Here is an 18,384-nt window from a genome sequence, read left to right as displayed (position 1 = left end):
GAAAACGTGCCAGTTGCAGCTGCCAGGTGTGTTCGCGGCCGCGCCGCATTAAACATTCATCAAACGTCATCTTTACCGCGTGTGATGGGATTCAATCAGCATTTCAGAGCCTGTCACACAGGCGGTGTCAGAGAAGAAAAAGGCTCAAATCCAGGTGACAGTGAAGGTAAATCTAAGTACTTAAATACTTAAAAAATGACAGCATGGCTCGAAATCAGCATTCAAATTTAAATTATCCTCCTTTTTTATCCATTTCATCAAAAAAAAAAAACTTCTGAACAGATTAGCTCGCTCTGCTAATGCTTGCTCCTTTAGCCTCCTTTCAAAGAAACTTGTGCTCAGAAAGGAGGATTTCATGACAAGTTGTTCCTGAAGGGGAAAGAAAGTGATCTCCCGCCCGCCTTTACTGCGGTGCAGTAGCGCCATCTACAGGTGCAAGCCGCACCTGCAGCAAAGAACTCTGAGTGACCCCTTCTGCGGTGATGTATAGCACATTTATCTCGCTCAGGCTTGCTGGAAAAAGCACAATCAAAGACCATTATTTTATGAAGATTTGGAGCTGTCACACTCTTCTCTCCCGCACTTTGAGAAAGGAAACTGTTGTCAAACTTGAGCGGGCTCATTACTGTAGTGTAAACAATCTGAGGGGAGGAATGAAAACCCAAATTCCTTGTTTGTATTTCCGTTAGCTGATTAAAATGTTTATGAGGATTCGCCAGAAGTTTGTTTACATGTGTGCGAATGCTTCCCCTCTTTCTCGCAGGCGTTATATAATTAGACTATTTTAAAACACAATGATGCAAACAAACAAACTGTGAAGCACTAACCCCCCGGATTCTTCCTCCTCTCACACTACAACAATATGAAACACCCCAAAACCAAACACGACTTTAATCCAGAAAATCCCGACTCGTATGTTTCCTGGAGACAAAAACTTTCCCCTGATATGAACAAAGTGCCAAACAGCACATTTCTTCCCTCATCTACTTGGTAAACATGAACCCCTGTGTGGAATTTGAATACCTCACAAAGCAGCAACCACTTCATAATGCATACATGAATCTACATAAACAGGATAAAAACACAGGCAGGTCAGAGAGCCGGCCTGTGGGACTGAGTGATATAATGGCTGAGTATTCCTGGTAAAGCACTACGCGAGCATCCCGCAGTCCCTGCAGAAACCGCAGCAGCGGTAATGCATTACAGGATGTATATGGTGTAAAAGGGAAGCGCTGGTCTGCCTGCTTGATAAATAATGTATCGTAATGTATATTAGAGCTCAAACCCACACAACTGCAGCGTTTCCTACTGGCGAAGGCCGAGAAAAGAGCAGACACGGGTACGATAATTATGCACATGTGAGAGGCAAGCAGAGGCCATCTGTCAATGTCGCAATAGGTTACCTTATTACCACTGCCTAAAGATATAAAGATAGGAGTGGGAGCTGCTTTCATTAAGATACACAGTGGTGCGCCGGACAAACGGAATTGCACGCCGTGATTACGCATCGTGCCAATGTTAGGCGATTAAAAGCAACAATCGATACGATTGGTGCTCATTTAAAGCAGTGTTTTTTGGGCGATTGGACCATAATTTTGGGAGTGGTTGATGCGTCACACAGCAGTGGAAAGGCACTCGCAGGTAACAGAGTTTTGATGTTCATTTGAGGAGCAAAATGAACAAAATGGTCCACAAACATGGACGCTAAGCCAGTAACACAAGATGAACACAGACAGAGCCGACTAAGAGGTGATTCCTCGGCCAGTGAGAGCCACAGACCATTGAAATAGACAGGGGACTACTTAATGTCACGGTTCCTCCGCGAACATCTAGCCAGGACCAGTGAATAGCAATGACAGGTTTACTGATTAGGAGGGGGGGGTTGTTTTGTTGTTTCCCCTCCACACAGTTAATCAGCAAAATAGCCCAAACCATTTTTTTTAACCTGAGAGGAATCTGCTTCCATACAGGACCAAAAAAAAAAAAGTGTTGGCTGTTTTTTTAGTTTTAGCACACTTACAGCTTTACTTACACCGAAAACACTGGGTGTGAGAAGCATGAAGCGTTTACCACACAGCTGCTGGGTTTATTTTAAAACCAACAATTGTTTACACTGAGCGCCGCTTTGCTAAACGCTCCCACGTTCCATTTGAGGGAGAGTTAACATTGGAGTAAACTTTTAATTGTTTTTTTTTTCAATCAATAAATGTGTTAATTTGACAAAGGTCGAACAATAAATGATGAGATAACGGTGGAGAATGAGACTTTAAACTACAGTAACTTTGCAATGAAAGCTAGTAATTACAGCTTCAAGACAGATACAACATGTAGAAGACAATTCTGAAGTTTCATAATGTAAGTAGCCAAGTTTTTTTTCAGAGTAGGTTTTTCCATGATGATCCATTTGTCTATTTATTGTTGACATATATATATATATATATATATACATCACCCACACCACAAGGAGTGTATGTTCAATTCTTAAATGAATATCAGTGTTTCAATGCTAATATTGCATTTGTTTCTTCATTAAAAATAAGAACAATAATTTATTAAAGTTACTATGTTACTGTACTCATTCACATTCATGTAAACTATTTTTCATTCAAAACACAACTCAGAGCAGTCAAGGTCCAACTCAGTCAGCAGAAAGTAAATAAATACACTTTCAGATGTCTTCTAAGTGACTCTAAATCCACACTGAACTTTGCGCTGCGCTGCTATCTTCTCGGTTAAATCTGATAATTCACCTGTGTGACCGTTTCGGGGCAAAGGTTGTGAGGAGAAGATTATGGAAACTTGAGGTCATCTGCGGTGTATCATCTTTGACACAAATCAGATAAGAAGAACTCCACGAAAGCAAACACGACAGAAATAAGGCAGCAAGGAGTCTATTTGTGTGCTGCACTACTAAACAGCAGGTAGAGCAGAAGTGGAAATGAAAGATTAGAGTGTGCCACCACACACTTCCATCACCTGCAGAGGATCTAATTATAGGTGGGAGAAGATGGCCTCATCCCGCTGACCTGTCACCTGTCAGTGAGCCTTTCCTTCTCCCCTGCTATCCCTCCTGCCTCAGACTCTCCCTATCTGCTTTTGTGACTCGCTCCCTTACCCAACTGTCTCTCCTCTCCCTCAGCTCGAACTTTCTTTCCCAGATAGCAGCCAGCCTCCCCTTCTATCCTCGTACAATCGCTCGCATTGTTCCTCGTCTTCCTGTCTGTGTGCCTTGCTGTTCTAAAGTCTGTGATACATTGAGCCTGGCCAGTGCCTGGGGGGATTTGCACCTCAGGATCAGTGAGAAAGGCTTATAGAATACACCAGGTATGAATTGCATGTCATCCTGAGACAGCGCAGACAGAAGAAAAGGTGTTGAAAGGGGAGTTCTTCACACACCCTGTCTGTGACCGCTTCCTCACCCTGACACGGCGCTGGCAGGGCTTTGGTGGTAAGTGTACGCTCTTCATCATGACATTACATGTGCGGGACTGACGGGGATTCACCAGGTGATTTAAGATTATTTAAGATTAGGACCTCAGATCACATCCCCCTCATTAAAAACATCTAAACACAGTCACTTAAACAAGCTTGAAATCTCGGAGGGAGAATGTCACTCCACCTTGCGAGGAAGCTGAGCCTGGGATCGTCCTTACACAGTCCCCCGGGTTAGAGGCTTTGCCAAGAAGTCAGACGTACAAATGCCCCAACCTCACACTTTCAAACACACTCTGATGTCATCACAGGAGAAAGAAAGCCAAGTGGAGTTTGATTTAGCGGATAAAAAGGACATCTATCACGAGCGAAGGCACGGAAAGCAGCGGTTTGCTTTCCCTGGGAAAAAAAAAAAAAAAAGATGATCGGACACAGAAAAGGGCTAAACTTTCTCATTCAGATCAAATCAAAGCCTTGACTTGGGGTTGCAGCGAAATGGGACAAAACTTGCTCACCCTTAAGGCTCACACAGATTTCATTAACACGAGGCGATGACTTACCAGGAAGGCTATTACACTCCGTTGCGTGCTCTCCCATTGAAAGCAGCTTTTAATGTACTGTAACGTGTTCAGAATTGCTGTGCTGATTTTTCGAACCCGGTATATATTCCGGGCCAGAACCTATAATTGGGAGAAAAAGCGGATTACAACAGTCGATATAATGTTTATGACCTCACATAGAAGTTCACAAACCACTTGTTTCTGATTGTAAAGTTAAATGCTAAGAGCCAAAAGGAGTAATTGACCACTACAAGCTATCACACTTTACTAGCTTCATCTAATTGGGAATCATTTGCAATTGGATTATTGTAGAAGTCAAGTCAAGTCTGTCTAACTATCTGTACAGTAGGTCAAATCCACCATGTACATGTGGAGAGAGAGAGAGAGAGAGAGAGAGACAGTAACATGAGGAGTCTGAAGGTGTCACAGTCTCATATTAGAGGGGCAAAACTTAAAGAACGAGTCACCTAGTTTTATGTTTTTACATATAAACAAATATTTGGGGCGAACATTGTTTCGCCTGCACATGCATCTGCAACAAAAGTAAAGACAACGGGAGCTGGTCTACAAGACCAACAACTAATTTTACCGCAGTTGAACACACCACATTCATGATGTTATTCCAGCTCAGAGGGGCGATAAACAGTGTTAGCATCTACCTGGATACAGCAACGTGTCAATCATATACATTTGACTCATTTTTGAATGGCTGCCCTCTTGAGTACATTTCTGAAATTCATATCATTGATACCCTCCAGAGATGTGCTTTAGCCCAGAAACAGACATGACGACAATTCCTTCCTGCCAATATAAACATAAAAAATAGTAAATAATATTGAATCTGGGATAAATATCAATATTCTCTAACCTCTGTTATTTAGATAACACTTTTACTACAACTCTACAAGTACAAAATTCTCACATGAAGCTGTTTCAAATGGTGCAAAAGCATAGGCGTCAATTTTGGAAATTTTGGGGGAAATTTGCGATTGGAGCCACTGTTTCTTTCTAAAATAACAAACACGATTGAAACACTTATTGACACTTCCAATTCAAATGACAAGTCATGCATGTTTCATATGTTGGCTTGTAAGACTTCTCGCACCAACCTTTTTGGAGAACTTGAGGTTTTCATCTGTGAATTTTGCCTCCTTCGGCTGGAATGTTCGGATCCCAGCTCTGACCTAGAAGCCAAACAAAGTGACATTTACATAACAATGAGAACTGTTACAATAACTAGAATCCTGAAATAATTATGTACCTTGTTATAGATGACCTCTAGTGTCAATGTGATGGTTCCCTTGGATAGGCCACTTAAGTCTTCTTTTTTCAAGAACAGACTGATCTGCTGGTCATTCTGGACCTTGAACACAGAAGCGACTCTGATGTTCAACTGACAACGGCTTAAAGATGACATCATTCCAGAAATAAGGAACTTACAGTCAATAAAGGAACAGCCACTTTCCCCAAAAAATTTGCAGACTTGTCTCCATTTTCATCCATAACAGTCAACTCCACCACATCGTGAATGTCTTTAATCGGGCTGTGGATGATAACAATACTGTTTATTACCATTTAAAATGAAAAGCTTGCATCATTTGAGCATCTAACATACAAAGTTAAAGCTTTACTCCACTCTGGGTTGACAGTTTTGTAGATGGTGTGTGTCTGAAGTTTGCTGTTCCCAAGTTCGATGATGCAGAAAGGGTTGCTTTTCCCTGGAAATACATGGTTCCAGATTCATTCACGCAGTGGGCAGTTTCTTTGAAAACGTTGCTGATGTTACCGTTCAGGTCCGTAGCTTGAAGATCATTGGCCTTAATCACCTTCACCTGGAGGAAGCCAACATCTCCCACACATCTGTAGCTGTTCTTTAAGCTCTGGAAGAACATGTTTACTCTTGTTATTGAAACACATTCCATAAATATTTAGCATTAACATGCATAATACATAGAACATATTCATGAGAAGAATAATTACCAGAGGACGAAGAAGTACTTTTATTTCCTTCCTACTGAGTTTTGATTCAAGTGTTGAAAATAAACTTGTCTTTGGTTCAGTAAAATGGTCGTCAAATCAATCACATTGTATTATCAGAGTAGGAAGGTTTTGTCGTAAGCCTGGCAAAGCAAATACTTTACCAGGTACTAAAGAGTTAAGTAAATAAAACTGACAGCAAGCGGCAAGTCCAAAAATATAAAATAATAAATGAAAATAGCGAGGACTAATAGTATATATTTAGTTTGAAAAGAAACTTTCCTGTTGTGGGTGAAACGAAGACATCATATTTGAATATTAAGAAAAAAAATTTTAAAAATCATAGCGAGGCAATGAAGGGTCCCTTTTAGGACAGTGAGTATTAGACAATGTAATTATGAAAAAAGAAAAAAATATATTAGGGGGAAAGCAAATATGGTTCGTCGACGCCAAAGTTTGTTTTAAGTAAGTGGATATAGTTGTGAAATAACAAACTAAAATATCTATTTTAACATTCTGCTAATAGGGCCAAAAGAGGGCAGTCTGAGGGCCACACGTGGTCTATGGTCAGGTTAGAGACCACGTTAGTCAGATACTAAAGATCCTTGACAACCTGGTGTTCGCAGACAAAGCTTGTGATCATAATAATGACATGAGTGTGAAAACTTTGACAGATGCCACAAGCACACACATTGGGCCAGGACCAAGGCCCTGCTTGGGTCTAGAACAAGGTAAGAAATAAATCCATCTTCTGACTAAAAAAGGTTCTGATTGCCAGCTTTAATTGCACTTCCACCCATATGGAATCTGATGCTACTCCAAACCTCGGTGGTGGCTCTAATCCAAACTCATTGAAAAAGAATGCAGACTCACAAATTTCTCCATTATCGTTTCCCTTTCATCAGCTTTCTCCAACATGGCCGTCTCTATGTCAGAAATGGAGACGCCCCAGCAAGGTCGCAGGGTGACCAGAAACACCAGCCTGCCCTTTCCCGGGTCCAGCACATGAGTGTAGAGCTGCCGCTCATTAATTGGAAGCCTTGAGAGGTCAATCTCAAATCTGAGACACAAGAGGAAGATGGCTCCATTGACACACGAATAAGGTCAACCAGTTGTGTGGAGGAGACAATGTGAGCAAAATTAACAGCACCAGGCAGGGATACTCACATTCCCCACGACTCTTCAGCTTTCCTGCCTCTCTTTGAACACACCTCCACCTGCAGAGGCTCCTGGTTATCTCCAAACTGATTGAAGTCAAAGCGTTCTCTCCACTGAGGGTTGGCCTGAATGCAAAGGTTCTGGGGGAAATTAAGACATAGATTCAGCTGGTGCGGCAGCGTGGAGTCTCTCTCTCACACGCACGCACACACACACACAAGCCAATGTCAAGTTTAATGCATTATCAGACTGAGCAGCTTCAGCATGACAGGTGGATTAAGCCCTCATTCAGTCCAACTAGAAAGAGGCAGCGGAGGAGAGGTGTGCTGAACGTGCCTCTTATTGTGTGAGCTTGTATGTGCACACGTCAGTAGCCACGCTGGGATTGTAAACACTGACAGCTTCCAATTAGAATCAGCTTTGTTCAACAAACAAACAAACACGCGGCGAGGAAAGCGGAGGGGTTTACAAAGAAATGACACGGCAACACAAGACAAGCGCGCCGCCAAATCGTCAGGGGGGCGGCCAACAAGTACAGGTAGATGAGCAGGGCATGCTGGGTATGCAAATGAAGGCAAAGAAGCCCGGCACCCGAAGCAAAAGAAAGAATTGAGTGGCAGCCTCGCCCGGTCTAATGAGCTGCCTCTGCCATGGCCCAGTGAGCCAAGGTGGAGGTGAGTCACTGACAGGCACCTGCTGAGGGAAGGAAGTGGGGAAGTAAGAGATAAGGGAAGGGAGGGAAAACTTAAGACGCGTAAGGAGAAGATATTAAAAAGATAGAGACTCGGGATGAGATAAACTTTTGCAACCTTGCTCTTGTACTTCTGATCGCCGAGACGGTAACGGACATAAACGTCTCCTTGGCCGTGCTGCGGCAAATCCTGTCCTTCCACCAAGGTGATGGCAAGCACCCCAGTCCACATCTGGTTCCTCTGTTGACTCCTTTGCATTTCTGCTGGCCGCGGCGACGGCGTCGCTTTCTGCTGCAGAGTCATAACGAAAAGATGGTTCATTCACCAGCAAATTATAATGTCCTACAATCGCAGGCCGGTAGGACACCATGTCTGGGAGTTGAAGCAGAAAACTTTTGCTTCTTTCTCACTACTGGGTTTGACCTGTCGCAGGTGCATCCAACATCAGACGACTTCAAGAAGTCCTACATTTTCAGAAACCCAACCATTTATCTTTCCTCTCCAAATAAAAATAATACACATCTATTTGAATTCATGGACATCCTGTCTCAGCCCCCTCACGCCGACAGAGTGCACAAGAAATGGGACAAAGGTTTACACAATACTGTACATCTCGGTTGGAGCATATTAGCACATCTCTTTTGACAGGAAAGCCACATCACAGAGGCTCCCAGAGTGCGAGGAGGAGAGGGATGTCAGCAAGCAGCCAGATGTCCCCGGCGGTGACAGTCCCACTCATCACAGGCTCGCAGACTGAGTGTGGGGAGGCAGGACACTTGGCATACTGCACCAGGGACAGCAGGCGGCAGTGAGTAATGATGCAAACCACACAGTGCTCTCATCATCACATTATGCGTACATGCAGTCTTGTATCAGAGTTTGCAGCATCTTGGCCGAGCCCCCTAATTCAGACTTGGAGGAAGAGGGGATCTCTTCTATGACAAAACAGCAGTGACAGGGCCATATAACAGGAGTGTAATTACCAGTGGTATGACTTTTTTACAACAAGAATTTAATTAGAAAGGGATTTCTAAGTCTTTGTTAAGAATGAGGCCACTTTTACTATCCTTTTCCTAGTTTCATATGCGTTTTGCCAAACTAGTATTAATTTATTTAACATGGCGGAGCATGTATGAACGAACCAGTGGCAACTGCCGGACACCTCCTCCGAATGCTGTTGGTCCATTTTTTAGGGGTGCAACACTCATGCTTGGCTATGCTGCTCACCCAGCATACAGTATGGTCCTTGAAAGGGAAAGAAACAGGCTTCCAAAAAGGACAGGATCCATCGTCAATGATGATTGGTGCATGAATTACTCCCTGTGCAAAATATCAATATTTATCGAAATAAAAAAATCCCACATAAAAGTGAAAGGACAGATATGTTTCTCATCCTCACTCACAGCGAAACGTACACACACCACAAAAAAACATGATCTGTTGTTTCTCTCTGAGATTCTACTCAACATCTTAAACATCTGCTAACAAAGAAGTCATCGATGATGCAAGAAGGTTTTGTCTGTAACGTAGAATTTGATTTTAATCTTCGCAGTTCGGTGAGGAAATTCTCCATCACTTCTGTCTAGTCTACCGGGTGGGAGTCAGCAAGTGAAGGCAAGAGCGGGAGTGGGAGGGAGAAGGGGTGGGGGGCCCTAGATATGTTTCCAAAGTTCCCATGAGGCCGTGCAGTGACAGGCCGGAGCTGTAAAAACAAACAGCAGAGAGGTTGTGTCGAGTCGGCAATAATTAAAGAGCAGGGCCGTAATCTGCTCTAACCTCTTTGATTGGCCACCTCCTTGGCCTGCCCCGGCGTAGCGGCTTCAAACAGCCGTACCACGACTCCCCTACCACTCCGGCCCCTCCTCTTCAATTCGGGGTCACAACTCACATTGCCAACCAATCCAGAGGGGATCAAAGCACATCTCAGGGACCTGAATTAACACGGAATACCACAGGCACAGCCCTATAAATATCAGACCCTTCAAAGGAAGAGGAACAGAGGGAGTGGGAGCGCGATAGAAAACAGGCCTCCGCCAAGTCATCCCAAGTGTTTATCTTGGACACATTTCTATCTCAGCGGCCAATAAAACAATTCCACTTAACTGTAAGTGGCCCCCAAAGAGAGTCTATTCCTGGTCCTAAAAGGGCTGCGCGATTGCTTCCATATGGTAGGACAGCATGGGGACAAGCATGATGAGCTCAGACCCGGGTCCATTTGGCTGGTACCTCAACACTGTCCATCCACAGCTGTGATATTACTTCCTCACATCTGGGTTATTGCCCACCATGCCTGGGAATTATCAGGCTTGCCGATCTTAGGCATCCCGCACTGGCAACATGCCTCGAACAGCAGAGTCCCCCCCGCCTGTTTCTCCCATGCCCCCCCCCCTCTCCCTCCCTCCCTCCCTCCCATGTTTGAAACACTATCACACAGCATAGTTTCACTCGGGCACTTGCCGCTCCTCATCTCTGTGGTGGTAACGCAGAGGGACGAGAACCATGTTCCCTAAAAGAAGAGCTGGATCGCCGCCGCTGCCAGGATAGGTGTTAAATGCAATAAGCTATTGTACATTTCCCAAACACCAAATTGAAGAGGAGATTGTTACATTGTTAAATTAGCGCCGTGACTTAGGCAGCGGAGCGTTGTGCAGATTCCCATCACACATTTCTGCCTCCCTTTGAGAATCTTTAACCATCTGTAACGGATAACCAACAGCGTGTATGAAAATGGCTTCATTTGGTTGTCATCTCATTTCAAATTGAGATTGTCTACTGGACCATCAAGAGACTGAACACTGGCAGCTGTAGAGACTACATAGGTGTGAATATAAACCCACTCACCGCAGTCCCAAACATCAACCCACCTATTTCACTCTGAATCTAATTACAGCTGCAATAGAAGCAGGGAAAAAATAACACTCCAGAGGAGATGGAACTTTTGTTTACACCAAAGCCAAACACAGTGTTGTTGTTGTCTCGTTTCATAGACTCTGTCAATATTATTATTTAGGTTTTGATTAAAATGGAATATGTTTCTTTACTGAAAATGATAGTATTGAAAATAACTAAAGCAACTGAAGCCGACGTCTCGCCTGAGCGACGTCAGTCTTTGTTCCCTCATAGCACGGTGAGATACTGCCCCCAAGTGTTGGACTGAAACACAACTCAAAAAAGGGTACATTCCAACCTCACCTTAATCTTCCTCGGAGCCCATCTCTGTGAGGAGAAAGATACAAATAAAATGTTAAACATGTGAAACAAACGTCACTTTATCACTGCAGCTTACAGGGCTCCTTTTGATGGTGGCATCCCGAAACATGAGGCAGGCATCGACGACGATGACACCCATGTTGTCCTCTTTACTTTTGGGATCATCCAGGCATAACTCCATTTCATAAGTTCTGTACAGAAATGAAAATTCAACTGACTATAAAAAATCTATAACATCTGATTTTAATTTACTTATCTTTTCACTGTTTAGGACAAGCATGTTATGCCACACAGGATGTAATACATATGTGATGTATAAAACCCCTGCTTAATAATGGCCATATTATATTTTATTCACTTATATTTTAAATTCTTTGTCAAATGAACAAAACAGTACGTCTATCTGGTAAGGGCTCACTATACACTATATTTCTAGTCTCCAGTTAGTTAAAATCTCTTGTCACACAATTAAAATAGTTTTGCACTTAAAACACTTTTCCAGTCGAAATTAAGTAAATAAAGCACAACTTTTAGGTAATCATACTTCTTGAACCATTCTAATTTTATAATGAATTATAATTATCAATATACATACTTGTATAGTTCAAGATTTTTCAGGCCAATGCTGCTCGCACCCATGAACTCATCAGCAGTCCGGTTCTTGTCATAAACCTGGAATACAAAATAAATCAATAAATAAAATACAATACAAAATAATTCCAATTATTCTGATAATCAGATTGCAAACAAGAAAAAAAGGAGACATGAATATTGCAATAACAAAATAAAATAAACTTAACAAACAAAATAAAATGTTTAAATGTAATGTAATGTTTAAATGTAATAAATAAATGCAAAATAGCAATTAATTTAGTACAAATACATTTTAGGTACATCAATAAAGATGAATAAATGTGATTAAAAACGATCATTCATATCATATAATCCCTGAATTTGATATTAAATATTTTAATGGGATAAAGTGAGGGACGTCGGGGCGGTTGGATGAAGTGGCCTACCCGAACTTCCACCGCATGCTCCCTGTCTCGCAGCGGATACGTGAAGGATTCATTCCAGCGTGGGTTCAAGTTCTTATAAACGACTTTGCTCTTATAGAACTGCTTTCCCTCCAGTTTGAACTTGACATACGGATCACTGGAGCCTTGAAATAATAAAGAGAGGACATACAATCAAATCAACGCTGTGCAATCATATTATAAAGATGGATGAAAGTAAAAGAAGGAGCGGGGAACATATTGTTATAAGACAGGGAAGAAAAAAAAAACTTGGGAGTGTGTATGACAACACACTCATGAACACACAAAGTACACGCTAACACTCCCTTCCCCCATGCTGGTGGTGTGAGAGACTGAAATATGTGAGGAGGAGCTGCGCCCCACACATGGCAAAAACAGAGGGATGTAGCTGTTTAATTGTGAGCGAGGAGAAACACTCGCCAGCATGAGGCGACCAGAAACCAAAATCGAGATGCAACCGGTGTTAATCTCCCAAGCCTGTTAAGAAAGTCTGTCTGTGTGTAAGGTGGGGGTGTGGGACTTCTTTGTTTCTGCAATTGCATGCAGATTGGCCAAAAAAATGAAAGCCAGTCCCATGCCTTCATTTGTATGGCGGAATAAAGGGGTGCTTGAGAGTGCCCGCGGGGAGGCTTGAATCACATGACAAAGGCCCTGTGGGGATGGGTTGTCAGGCCTGTCAGCTCCCCACTCCAAATGAACATCTCGCAAAGGCAAGGCAGGACCCACAGCAGCTCCACCCTGCCAGCCCGTGACAGGGAAACCTCCAGGCAACTTGACAGGAGGAGAATGTGGCAGCTCGTGAGGAGAAAAGCTCTGGCATGAGTGAAAACGGTGACGATGGAAATTAATGGGAGAAAAAAAGGCAAGAACAAAAAAAAAAGCAACGAGTGGGGGGCTGGTGGCGAGGGTCCTTTCAGAATACGCCGTGACAATAGAGAGCGTTGGCAAGCTTCGGCCCGTCGGTGATTGTTGGGCAAACAGAGGGGAGGCAGAGGGCATGTGGGGATCGCATCTTGGTGCCACCTTGTCACGGAATGTGAGGTCTCAACTAGCTCAGGGTCAGGCGCTTGTCTTTGGGGGGTCTCCTGCCACCAGTGTGGCCTGAGACTCACCGGACCGTGCAGGTTAGTCAGCAGTATCTGGACACACACTCAGTGTCCAACACTATCCCTATTGTAAAGGTCAGGGGTCACCACAGCATCACCAGGCAGAACTAGTCAATCACAATAACAGAAGAAGCTTTTTCTATGGTACCATCCAGTCCTCCATCTGTGACTTCATGTGATTTCGGCAACAGTTATAGGACAGCATTATATACTGTAATGAGGGGCCTTCGAGCCAGAAGACTGAAGGACCGTAGGAAATTAGATTTCAATTTAATTTATATTTAGTTTGAATAATAACAATTATATTAATAACAAGGAGAAAACCCCCCCAAAAAGAATAATTTCATTATACGCTTATAATGTATAAAAATAATTAATTCAGTTAAATAATTCAGTTTGTGTTATACTGTATATTCCTTTAATATAATGGAATATAATAAAATTTTATTGGAAGGTTTTTCATTTAGAAAGAAATAAAGTGAAAATGAACATTATTTAATAAAATAATTTAATTTGACGTTCAGTATAACTATATTTACATGTGAGGAAAAAGACGCATGATGGGAAAATAAAATATATATATATATATATATATATATACACACACACACACACACACACACACACACACACACAGGCCATACTAAGGCCATGTCTGTGCCGATTTAAACATTAAACACATGTCTTGTTTGGCGACCGTAGTTTGGCTGGAAGTGGTTAGATTGAATCATACCACTGCCAGCCTCCCATTGCTGGCCAAACCATCCAATGTCATAGCCACTGCTGAATTTCTTTAATATACAAATGACTTCCACAAACCCAGTCCTCCACCTATCACTGAATGTCATCAGACTCTCTAAAATATTTCAGCTTGTTGGTACTTCCTCCAACAGTACACACCCTGCAGAAAAATCTCACTCATACACACAGTAATAAAACTCACTCCGTCTGACCGCAGTCGCGACAATAAGAGAAAGACAAAGTTGGAAAAAACAGCTGGACAAATCAAGGGTAGCATATTGTCTCATATGGTGTAAGTAGTGGTCATATTATGATCGCTCAATGGTTTATATTATGAGATAATCTTGGCACATATATATATGATCAAGAACGTTCGTGGATCAAAAAGCACACATATGCCAAAAAACACGAGGTATTTGGCGGTTATTTGAGCCGCGTAATGAAAGCTGTATGTTTAGAAACCGCCAGCAGAGGTCAACATTTCCACGAAGTAAAGAGCCACTGAGCTACAGAGGATTGTATTTCACTTAACACAAAATTCTGAAGTTCAAAAGATGCACAAACACAGGACAAAAATCTGTTGGATTTAGAGTGTTTGGGTTCTGGACGAGTCTGACAAACTGGTTCAACAACATGCTTTTTTCCACCCAAACTGAAGGTCAAGTTTTCAGTAAATACTCAACACGGATGTTTAACAAACACCCAGAGCAAATAAAAACAAGCGGACATGTATGTCGCTCCGGTGACAACCGAACTATCCAAGCAACATTCTTCCAGAAAACAGGCTTGTTATCTGAAGATCTTCATTGCAGCTCGCAATATAACCAAAGCCGAAACATGCAACCACGGCACTCACCCGAGCGTCTGTCTTTGATGACCAGATTCTTCCCATACTTGAGCGTGATGCACAGGAGATACCTCTGAAAGGGGACTGGAGCTGGGACGTCGGGTCCTGCGTTTGTCGTCTGTTAAGGGACATGGTGTGAACCTAACAAGCACTTTATGGCAATAAATCATTTCCAGCAGCACTCACAGAGTTTTCACACAGCTCCTGAGTCATTTCCTCCAAGTTCTCGCACATTTCACTGGTAAGCTGGATGAGGAAGGAGCATCAGGGTGAAGGTCAACAGTAAAAACACAACTCAGCTGGAACATAGACATTGACAGTTTGATAATAAAAAGTTAGGACACAGAGTGGATCAATCATTCAGCGTTTCATTGTGAAAAGAGGTAAAGATTTGGACATGTTAGGTGACCATGTGGCCTCTTTCTCATAAAATCTTTTATCTCTTCAAACTGTCCAGTGATTATGATATTCAGAAATTCAGAAAAACGATATTGAATGAATGCTGGGAGACTTTTTTTGTATTAATTATAGTATATATGTAATTGTATTCAGCTTTTAATTGATTAATTGAAGTATTAAACTTGTTTCACAGGTTTATCAGGACAAAATTGCCACTATATCACAAATCTGAATTAAACTACAGAGTGGAGATCCTGGCAGTTACTTGGACATTGAACGCTGCCCGCAGATGAGAGTGTCTGGTGCAAATCCAAGGTTGTTTCAGAGTGAAGTTTGACTGCTCTCGCTGTGCTGGCTTTGGTGACTCCAAACTCATGGGCAAATCTGGCTCATTTTAGGACAAAAAATGGGTATTGTTCAAGTCAAAATACAAGGTTTCCACCAGAAACTGTGGCGGAGTGAGACCCACCAAACTTCCTCCACAAAAAAGAAAAAAAAAATGGAATGGTGCAGAACGCAGCATCAAGAGGCGATAGAGAACCAGAGGGGAAGGTTTTCTCATTTAGTAAGTTGAAGACAGTAAGAACGCTAGTTTTTAATCATGAGAAGTCAATCTGTCTCCATTCCAAACCATCCTCCACGGTCTGCCTTCGCACATGCAACTTCAGTTCCAAGCCACTAACTTCAGTCATTAACATGTTTTTATCAGGATCTTTCCATGAATAACATGTTCATGTCCACCTGCACGATGTGGATGATGTTTCCACTTTTTACTACAATTGATCACGTGAGATTTCATCATTAAAAAGAGATGATTTTTCTGATGGCGCGGCTTTCATTTAAGCCGTGGCGGAGCGACATGTTGGTTTGCATGTAGACACAAACCCTGACAGATCACCAAGAAGTCAAGGTTCAAGGTCTGTCACTTTGACAGGCCACCAGGTGGAGATTACTAACGTCAAGAATTCTTCTGGAAAATTCCTAAAAACTGATGCAGGTAAAAGTTAAAATTGTGTTTTTGATGACAGGCGGACATAGAGCTTCTGCGGATGACTCCGCAGTGTATGCCTTATCTTAAAGGCACCTTCCATGAACATCAAATTCTTTAAGTGACTTTTCCCCATCAAACAATAGTATCAATAAAAAAGGATGTTCAGCCTGCGACTCTGTGTTTGTAAGCTTGACCTCTTGTGCGAATGTGACACCAACCTCTAAAGAGCATCAGTGTGTGTCCACAGTGTCCCTCAAACCCCAAGTAGCTGGGACAGACTCCAGTCCTCACCACCCAATTAAAGGCCGGTGTATGATTGGATGAGCTATGATCCAAGTCAACGGCAACAAATTGAGATTCCAATTGACAACAATGGGGTTATTGCTTTTGTCGTAGTGCCCAGCACTTGTGTGCAAACGCTCCAAATATGCGTGACAAGCGCGCACACACACAGAGGCGAGTAGAAAACAAATATGTTCTGTAACTAATCTCGCTTTATTCTCTTCCCTGTAGCGCTCGCATGCTTGCCGCCACAGAGGGTTACATACGGACACGCTCGAGACACATACTTCAACTCTCAAGTCTCCTGCTCTATTTTTCACGGAGGCCGCACTTGCTATTAGAAAAGCAACAAGCTACAAACCTCCACCGCCTCCTCTGGACCATCCTCCGCCTGGCCTAGTTCATGAAGATGATCTTCTGCAAGGAGCTCTTTCATCATCTGTGGAGAGAAGAGCTCCTGGTCCAGTCCTTCTGAGTCTGTCCAGGGCACGTTGACTTGTTCCTCGCTCGGAGTGTCGCAGGCAGAATCGGCAGAGATATGATCTCCACTCTCTAAAGGTGAGCCCACGTTATCTAGATTGAGAGACATCCTCTCACCAGAAGCGTTTTCTCTGATCGCCGGCGGAGTCCCTTTCCCAGGGCGAGCAGACTTGAGATCCTCGTATAGGTTCACTTGATCTCCGAATGAGTGCGCTCTCGCCAACACTGCCGCAACAGACATGATTCTCTCTGATGCCTGGTTCTCTGGGAGAGCACCAGTCAGACTGCTGCTTTTCACAACAGGTTTTGGTGAGCTTGAATGACCACCGGACTCAAAGGATTTCCACGTAGGTGACGCCATGTCAAAGGTAAACTGCGGCGGCTTGTTTTTGTGTATCTTGTCAACTTGTGCGTACATGGCTTCTGGATTAAAGTTCCCCTTCGCCTCCATGTTTCTGACCATCTCATCAACTTCATCGTACACAGCCAAGGTCTCCACAGGTGCACTTATCCGGTTCACCGCACTGTAGTCTGGAGAGACTCTGGTTCTGGGTCGGGGCACAGGAACCGTCAGCTTATCGGCAAAAAGCGGACCATCGGGAACTGTGTAGCTCCCAACTGAGTCAGAATCACTTATTCCAGGTGAAAACCCAATTCCTCCACCATCCGGGCCAGCACTTGTCAAGATGCTTTCCGCGGAAAGTTCTTCCCCTTGGACAAATCGGAGGTCCGGCACTGAGATGCTGCGGCGGTACGCAAGTCGCTTGCCTTGTTTAGCAGGCGGCTTTTTACCGGGTTTCTTAAGATTGATCAGTTTGGCTTTCAAGCGAAGGTTGTCAAAGAAGTTCTTCTTCTTGACATCCATCTTCAGATAACCTTTAGAAAGAAAAGCAACTTTGACTTAAAATAGATTCCAACGGAACTTCCAAACAATATATTCTTCATATAAATATGAACCACACATCAACATCATTTGCTGTGTAAAAAAGATACAAGCTAATGTAAACTTACCTCAACTAGCGCTTTTCAATGACAGCTGTTAGTGTTTGGCTGATATTTCCTCAAAGTTAAATGAGTTACCTTGCCAGCTTTGAAGAATCAAAAAGTGGACTCCACAGAGCGCAGTAGTTTATTCACAGAGGCCAACGAACCATTGCAACTATGATGAAGCGCTCGAGCACAACATGCCGTTGGAGCACTTCCCTCCTCGACGACTAGTCATTGGTCAAATGAGTGTCTCTGAACTGGGTGAAACCAGCTAAACCTGTCCCACCAGCTGAGTTTCTATGACTATGAGAGAATGCCACAAGAGTCCTGCCCAAACTGAGCACGAGCTAAATTGAGCTACATAATATAGTAACACTCAGCAGGGACAGGCGAGACAATTGGATGACAAATGTCTTAAGTCACCAAATGACTGAGTGAAACGGCAGCAGCCCTGTCGGTTTACTCGCCGCTTATTTAAAAGCTTT

The 18,384-nt window shown here is 43.1% G+C and overlaps 1 protein-coding gene across 4 annotated transcripts in view; it reads right to left on the bottom strand.

Annotated features, from left to right (window-relative positions):
- mctp2a (multiple C2 domains, transmembrane 2a) overlaps nt 1-18,384 on the bottom strand; it is a 45,909-nt gene that overhangs the window by 25,600 nt on the left and 1,925 nt on the right. The window contains exons 1-17 of one of the 4 annotated variants that reach the window (XM_053885223.1): nt 17,993-18,132; nt 16,794-17,788; nt 14,947-15,006; nt 14,770-14,878; nt 12,049-12,191; nt 11,625-11,701; nt 11,106-11,220; nt 11,012-11,035; nt 7,937-8,110; nt 7,137-7,267; nt 6,843-7,029; nt 5,779-5,872; nt 5,608-5,710; nt 5,433-5,535; nt 5,254-5,355; nt 5,102-5,176; nt 3,993-4,112 (exon numbers count right to left, since the gene is read on the bottom strand). In XM_053885223.1, coding sequence (XP_053741198.1) covers nt 3,993-4,112; nt 5,102-5,176; nt 5,254-5,355; nt 5,433-5,535; nt 5,608-5,710; nt 5,779-5,872; nt 6,843-7,029; nt 7,137-7,267; nt 7,937-8,110; nt 11,012-11,035; nt 11,106-11,220; nt 11,625-11,701; nt 12,049-12,191; nt 14,770-14,878; nt 14,947-15,006; nt 16,794-17,777 — 2,601 coding nt within the window. In that variant the 5' untranslated portion in view covers nt 17,778-17,788; nt 17,993-18,132. Of the gene's footprint in view, nt 1-3,992; nt 4,113-5,101; nt 5,177-5,253; nt 5,356-5,432; nt 5,536-5,607; nt 5,711-5,778; nt 5,873-6,842; nt 7,030-7,136; nt 7,268-7,936; nt 8,111-11,011; nt 11,036-11,105; nt 11,221-11,624; nt 11,702-12,048; nt 12,192-14,769; nt 14,879-14,946; nt 15,007-16,793; nt 17,789-17,923; nt 18,133-18,384 lie in introns of those variants that run through there. The other 3 variants (XM_053885221.1, XM_053885224.1, XM_053885222.1) reach the window with 3 other exon arrangements.

The sequence above is a fragment of the Synchiropus splendidus genome, chromosome 14 (genome assembly GCF_027744825.2).
Source record: "Synchiropus splendidus isolate RoL2022-P1 chromosome 14, RoL_Sspl_1.0, whole genome shotgun sequence".
Taxonomy (NCBI): domain Eukaryota; kingdom Metazoa; phylum Chordata; class Actinopteri; order Syngnathiformes; family Callionymidae; genus Synchiropus; species Synchiropus splendidus.
Note: the sequence above shows the minus strand (reverse complement) of the source record. Positions and strands in the feature narration are given on the sequence as shown.